Raw genomic sequence first — 6,858 nt, forward strand, 5'->3', positions numbered from 1 at the left:
GGCCAGGTCCAGGAAGGCCTGGCGCAGCAGGGCCGGGCTTTCGCCGAGCGCGCAGCCCAGCGCCGAGGGCGGCTGAGGCGGGGGCTGCAGGTAGGTGGGCACGGGGAGCCCGCCGGGGGTCCGCGGCGGCCAGAACATGCAGAAGGGCGGGTAGAAGGCGTCCTTGCGGCCCGCGGGCCAGAAGAGGCCGGACAAGCCGGTCTTGGGCGCTGCGCCCGCGCCGCCTGCGCCCGAGCCCCCCAGGGCCTCGGCGGCGGCGCCCGCGTCCTCTTTCTTGTGGCATAAGCCGAAGGCAGCGGCCGCGGCCGGGAAGGTGTAGGGGTGAGGAAAGAGCCCGCCGCAGCCCGGGAACTTCTGCAGGACGCCCCCGAACGAGCCCTTGCTGGGCACCGGGATGACTGGGTAGCTGCGCGGGCCTTTGGCCCCGGCCCCCGCGCCGGCCCCCGCGCCCACACCCACGCCGGCCACACAGCCGCCCCCGGCACTGCCCCCGCCCGTCCCCGCGCCGCCCGAGGCAGCGGCCACCGAGAGGCTTGCGGCTGCGGCCGAGAGGCTGGCGGCGGCCACTACGGCGGCCTCCTGCAAGGAGTCGTCATCGTCGTCGAAGCGCGGCCGCTTGTGATGGGCGTGCGGGGCGCCCGCCAGCTCCGCCAGGGGTGGCGGTGGCGGCGGCGGGGGCGGGGGCGCGCCCAGCAGGTGGGGACCCAGCAGACCCCCGCCCCCGGCCACCGCGGCCGCAGCGGCCACGGCGGCCGCCTTGACAGAGCTGAGCGGGTGGCAGGCAGGGTGCGCGCCTGGCTGGGGCAGTGCGCGCTTGCGGCTGCCACCGTTGAACATGGCCTTGACGTCCTCCCAGGCGAAAACCAGCTCATCCTGGGGGCTCTTGTCGGTGAGCTTGAGATGACGGCGCCACGAGTTGAAGTTGGCTGCGTCTGGCTGAGTGTACTTGGCGTCGGGCGTGCGGTGGGAGTGGAAAATGAACTTGTTGGGCGAGAAGTACATGTTGCAATAGCTGCATTTGATGCACTTGGCTCGCGAGCTGTTGTAGCGCGCGGGGATGAAGCTGCCGCGGCAGCCCCAGGCGCACTCATGTGACACGTCGAAGGCGAAGTTGTCGGGCAGCTTGGGCGGCCTGTTTTCACCCAGGAACGACTTGCACAGACGCTCGGCCTCACGTTTGGTGATCATGCCGCAGCGGCGCGATGAGATGGGCATGGCTCCGGCACGCCGCAGGATCTCCAGCTGCACCGGCGTGCACTGCACACACGTGATGCCCAGCGCCACGCGGCGGTTGTGAATCTCGTTGTAGCTGAAGTTCTTGAGCAGAGTGTTGGAGATCTGCGCCAGGCACAGGCGCTCCTGCCCGTCGATCACCAACGACACGATGGGAATGCCGTAGAGGATCACCTGGCCCACCTGGTTGGGTTTGAGGTTGGTGTGGCCTGGCCGCGGCTGGCTCAGCGCGTCGGGCTGGAAGGCGCTCGACGGCGACGCCAGCAGGATGTCGTTGGGCCCCGGCAGCGGGCTGGAAGCCATCTCCGCCGCAGAACCCCGGGCCGAGCCCCACAGGTCTGCCTCGGACACTGGAAGGGAAAGGAGAAAGCGCTGACTTGAGCCTTTTTCAGACAGAGGGGTGGGTGAGTCGCTAACCAAAGAATTAGAACAACTTTCTTGCTTTGGTTAAGACATGATTATTAATGGAAAAAACGACTAAGTTTTGAACACAAGAATGTCATCTCTTAATTTCCTTCAAGGTCATCCCTTAGAAATGCAGGTATTTGCACTACTAAACATTTAAAGTGAATTAACTATCTATTTTGCTCGAAAGCAGTGAATTCCTAAGAAACCCAAGACCTTATCCCGGATTTATAGAAGCTGTTAGAATAAAATGGTTTGACCTAGAAATTAGGTAGTAACGGCACTTGCAACTGGTACAGATGATAAAAGTTATGGAAAACTGGGGCTTGGCCATTGAAACCCAAATTTAAAGAGAGATTATTCTCATTTGCTTGGAGATAGATTGATTTTGGTTAAAAAATAAACCCAAAAACCCTTTAAAAAGCGATGTTCGTGGTGTCCGTGGTTTCCTTGGGGAAATTTATTATTGGTTGAAACTCCCCTCATTAAAGCAAAACGAAATCCTTTCTCCCTCATTCTTGCTATTAGATATTTTGTTACTGTAATTAGAATTTTTTTTGAAAAGTGAAAAATATACATAGTCATATACACAGTTGCACCAAAATACAGTGTTCCAGTTTTTTAAAAACCTACTTGCTGAACTGAGTGGTTCTGGTCTCAGATAGGTAGGTAGCTTAAAAACATGAAGTTGAAGATTGTAATCATTTAAAAAGTGTTTTCCTGTCCTTTCCATGATGATAAGAAAGTAAGTACAGGCAAGCGTGTTAAACCCAGAGAGAGTACACAGGAACGAACAATTCTTGGAGATCTTCATTGGCAGATCTCAAAAGGCAATTTTTTTTTTAGCTTGATGCGAACCACCTTCTGTGACTTTTTTCCCCTGACTTATTTCGATAGCTCTATATCTTTATAGGGAAAAGCTGCCCCACCGTACAGCTAATCGGTGGACTAGGTAATGTGTGGGAACGTTGAAAGTTGAAATCCCAGGTTGGACCTGCGGTAAAATTTCTAACTTCACCTCCAGTCAACAGAATGCCACAATGAGGGAATATTCAGTAAGCTGAAAATACAAAAAAAAAAAAAAAAAAAAAAAAAGGAAGCGGAAAGAAATTTTTGTGGCAATGCCACTAAATCGAAAGAAGGAAAGTGGCTCACTCCCTAGGAAAACAGTGACCTTTCCACAGCTACATCAAGCGCCAAGGCTATGCTTTGCCCTGGAAAATCAGAGGCCAACACTTGGCCCCTTTCAGCCACATACACCGAGTTCGCTGTTACAGCGCTTTCAGTGTACACGATCTTACTCCCTCACCCAATTGTCTTATCCGTGTCCTCTCTCTGGGCCCTGTGGCATCTATATGACAGCCTCTGCCCTGCTGCCCCCTGAAACCTCAGCTCTCATTACATTCGGTGGCCTCCAGGAAGGTTGAACAAACCTCCACGCGCAATCGAAGGAGAGGATAGCCTGGCTTGTCACTTCGGGTGGATCAGAGACAGTATTTCCAGGGGACAGAGCGTTACGTGGCAGGGCAGTTCAAGGCGCAGTGACACCCGAGTCTGATACAACCAACACTAGCTTCGTCAAGCGGCCCTTCGATGCTCATTTCCCTTCCAAACAAGATTCATATCTGCTTAATGAGACCCTGAGATAACTCGAACTCTCGCTCCCCAGCAAGGCGCGCGGCTGGCCCGCCCAGGCGGGAAGCTAGCTCTGCGTTAAGGACTTACAGCCATAGCAGCAGTAGACCAGGTGGAAGCGTCTCTTCACTTTTACCCCAACCCTCCCAGAAACTCCCGTCAGAGCACAGACTCAATTAAGGTTTAGGCTCGGGTATTATTTTTGGGGGCGGGGGAGGGGAGAAGAGACAATTAAAAGTTGTACTGAGAAAGGAAGCTGGTGAACTTCCCTATCCTGCCCAAGAGCCAAAGACACCCCAACTTAGTTCTCCCGACTCCCAAACCAGTCACCACGGAAGCCCACCTCTGCTATTCAACCTAACACGGAAAGTCCTACCGCTGGGGATCTCAAATAGTGCCCTGTAAGCTGTGTGCCGGATCGAGGCCGGCCGGTTCCGGCAATACCTGGTAAACCCTAGGTGTCTTTAGGCGTGTGGCTGCCGGCCCATCTTCCGAGGGCGCTCGGAGGCGAAGCATCCAAGCGGGTCCTCGAATCCAGCGGGCGGGACTCCGGCGGGCTCAGCGCGAAGATCCGGACTCTCGCCTGAGTGAATGGCGCTCGAACCCCGGCCTGAATTGCGGCGGAGCGTCCCCTCTACCGCAGAAAGTGTGGGCGCGCGGAAACCCACGGCTGGAGAGCCCCAAGCGGAGCGCAGTCTGACAGCGCCTGTCTCTGTCTCTGAACTCCTGTCGGACCGAGGGGACGCCACCCAGCGGGCAGGGTGACGTCACCGTCTCCCTGACACTCCACATTAAAGGGCTGGCATGTTACAGGGAGGGAGGGGGAGAGCGAAAGCCAGCGCAAGCAACAGAGAGATCTTTTCTCAGCAGGCACGAAAGCTACCACCTAACCAAACCGCAACTGACAACCTCCTCAACCCCGGAGTAAACTGCCGCAATGGTGCTGGAGTCACAGATCTGATTTAGGAGTGGAAAGCGAACAGTCTGCCTGCATCCCGGGACCTGGATCCTGGAGGCCCCGGATTCTAGAAGGACACCTCCAAATTAACTATATCCCTGCCCGTTATTGTCTCCTCCCCTCGTTTCTGAGTCACCCTCCTTCATAAATGATCCCTCTGGCACACGAAGCAAAGCCACGCTGTGTCTCTGAAGACAGAATCCACAGTCAGCCAGAGAATAGATTAGCTTCAGTGACTCCTTTGACATGCTATGAAATGAGAAAAAGGAGAGAAGTTTCCACACAGTGTGCCCAATCTAAAAACTTAGAGTGTCCAGACTTTTGCACATGCATTTGCTTTATAGGACAAGATACAGAGTCACCGCAGCCTTTTCTATTTTATGGAGTGTACAATTAGGTGAGGATCCCAATATGTGCATGTGCACATCGATTTATCAACCTCATTCAGAATCGTTCTCTAACCCATTTCACAAGATCCATACAGGCTACCTCTGCACAAGGAAAGGGTGGGCGGGGAAGCAGGAAGGTCCCCAACATTGGTCAGTCCTTGACCAAGCTGTCAATTTTCCTGGAGAAATAAATAAATTTAATCAGGAAAACATGTAGAAGCATGCTCCCCTCCCCTAAATAAAGACTAGGATAAGAAAACATTTCCTCGTAGTTTTCCTAAATGAGGCACACCCTGGGATATTAATGAAGTGTCAGTATAGTGCCTCCCAACTGACCAGCTGTAAAGAGCCAAAACAACCACTGGCTAGCTTATCAGGAAGAAAAAAAAACATTTATTTGGAGTATTTCTAAGGAGGATTCTGGCTGGGGGTGGGGTTGGGAAATCCTTTAAGTTTTTCCTTTACTACCATAGCTGAATTTTCCATTTGTGCCTGGCAAAACAGTGTTAGCATTGTGGAAATGATGGGAAAACCTTGACTAAGCTGAAAGCCCACCCAGACTGTGTCATAGCATCAACAATATACCACTCCTAAATACAAGAGCAAAAAATGTGAAATCTTAGCAATTCATCAAAGGTTAATAAACTCAAGGAAAGTCAATTGAACAGAAACTTGAAAGGCTTGTTGCTCAGGAGTTGTGGCTATTTTAAATCAATATCTTGAAAACGCAGTTACAGAGCCATGAAAATTGAAACATTTGGGCACAAGTTTCAACAGGCAATGAAAGAATTTTTCACCCATCTTCTAGTTTCTAAAGGCATTAAGGGCACAAATTGGGCTCTGACTTCAGGGGCTGAAATCAACCTAACACTTCCTCACCAATACCCCAAAGTCTCCCATCCAAAAAAAAAAAAAAAAAAAAAAAAAACTCACACTTTCTGTCTACACAGCCCTCATTAGCCAAAAGTGCGCCATTGTCATTCACAAATGTTTTTTCTCTGGGAGGCTAAAGGCCCTGTGCTCCTTTGAAGGCTTCAGGGCTAAATTGGTTTTTCTCCCCTCCCCTTCATCCTCCCTGGGGTCAGGGGTTCCCAAAAAGGAACTGTTTCCAGTTCCTAGACTGCCAGGAAGAAAGCTTGAGCCACGTGGAAACGAACTTTGGAAATGGGACTGATTTTAAGACTGAGCATGGGAAGAAAGAAGTCCTATCACCTCACTAACTACCACAGGGAAATATCTGATTGCTGCCAGGGAGGGAGCACCACGGGGTCTTCACTTTTGATGGTACAGTTCCCATTGTTACCCCATAAAGCTGCTCTTCCTTTTACAGATCCCTATTTTTAAAGTGTCTTCAAAAACAGATTTATTTGAAAAGAGAAATGGGCCGAATCTCTGCTTTCCCTCCCATTCCAGGTTATCCTGAGGAGTGAATCCACACCTGGGTGGCATCTGAGGCTACTTCCTTACCTGAATTTTAAAACAGAAAAATTTACAAATTACTTTTGGGCTTACTGCATAAAAGCCTGTAACTTTCTTCCCCAGTGTCCTCCACCCTACAGGACAAAGAGGATATATAACTTTAATACAAAAAGGTTTCACTGGGAAGAGAAATGCGTGGTGTTAGGTTAAATAATTTTACACAATTCTAAGAATAGTGCAGTATTTTATTTCCCCTATGAGTCTAGGGTGCCTGTTTAAAAGGTCAGGCCAATTATATATTTTTGGAAGGTGAAAGTGGGTAACAGTTGTTCAAAGACTTCACATGTGCCCCCTAGAATTCTCATCTTTAGACCAGAGCTGGACTGCAGAATCACAGCCTGTTTGTATGTTTTTAGTCTGCGAGGAACCTTCTGCCACTCACTGTCTCTGTGACCCTTTGTTTTCTCCTCAGTTTGAACAAGTCTCCTGCTGGTCCTCTGTGGAGTCCTTGTCAGTCTCTGTCCTGGCCCCTGGGACACTGGCAGGCTCAGGAAGGAGTGGGCGGTAGTGGGAGGAGGCTGGTGGGGCCCGAGTTAATCAATGCTTTCCTATTCGAGCTGACATGCATTTTACACGTCGGGACTCTCCTCAGCCGGCTAATTGATTCAAATTGTTTTATTGGTTAAACTGGTGTCACCCGTTTGCATGATCTATCACCACATGGAGGAGAGCATTTCCACTCCCATCTCCTTTCCGGGCGGCTGCGGTTCACCCAGGCCAAGGACAGGTAAAGGAGCCCAGACGCGGGACCCAAAGGAA

At 51.6% G+C, this 6,858-nt stretch overlaps 1 protein-coding gene across 1 annotated transcript in view; it reads right to left on the bottom strand.

The window, feature by feature from the left end:
• SKOR2 (SKI family transcriptional corepressor 2) overlaps positions 1-4,014 on the bottom strand; it is a 46,197-nt gene extending 42,183 nt beyond the window's left edge. Inside the window, exons 1-2 of the mRNA XM_032259380.1 lie at positions 3,718-4,014; positions 1-1,583 (exon numbers count right to left, since the gene is read on the bottom strand). The exon at positions 1-1,583 is cut by the window's left edge and continues 1,068 nt beyond it. Coding sequence (XP_032115271.1) covers positions 1-1,536 — 1,536 coding nt within the window. The 5' untranslated portion in view covers positions 1,537-1,583; positions 3,718-4,014. The remainder of the gene's footprint in view (positions 1,584-3,717) is intronic.
• Between the last annotated feature and the right edge of the window lie 2,844 nt (positions 4,015-6,858).

Source organism: Sapajus apella, unplaced genomic scaffold, assembly GCF_009761245.1.
Source record: "Sapajus apella isolate SASKATOON/1434 unplaced genomic scaffold, GSC_monkey_1.0 scaffold109, whole genome shotgun sequence".
NCBI classification, from domain to species: Eukaryota; Metazoa; Chordata; class Mammalia; order Primates; family Cebidae; genus Sapajus; species Sapajus apella.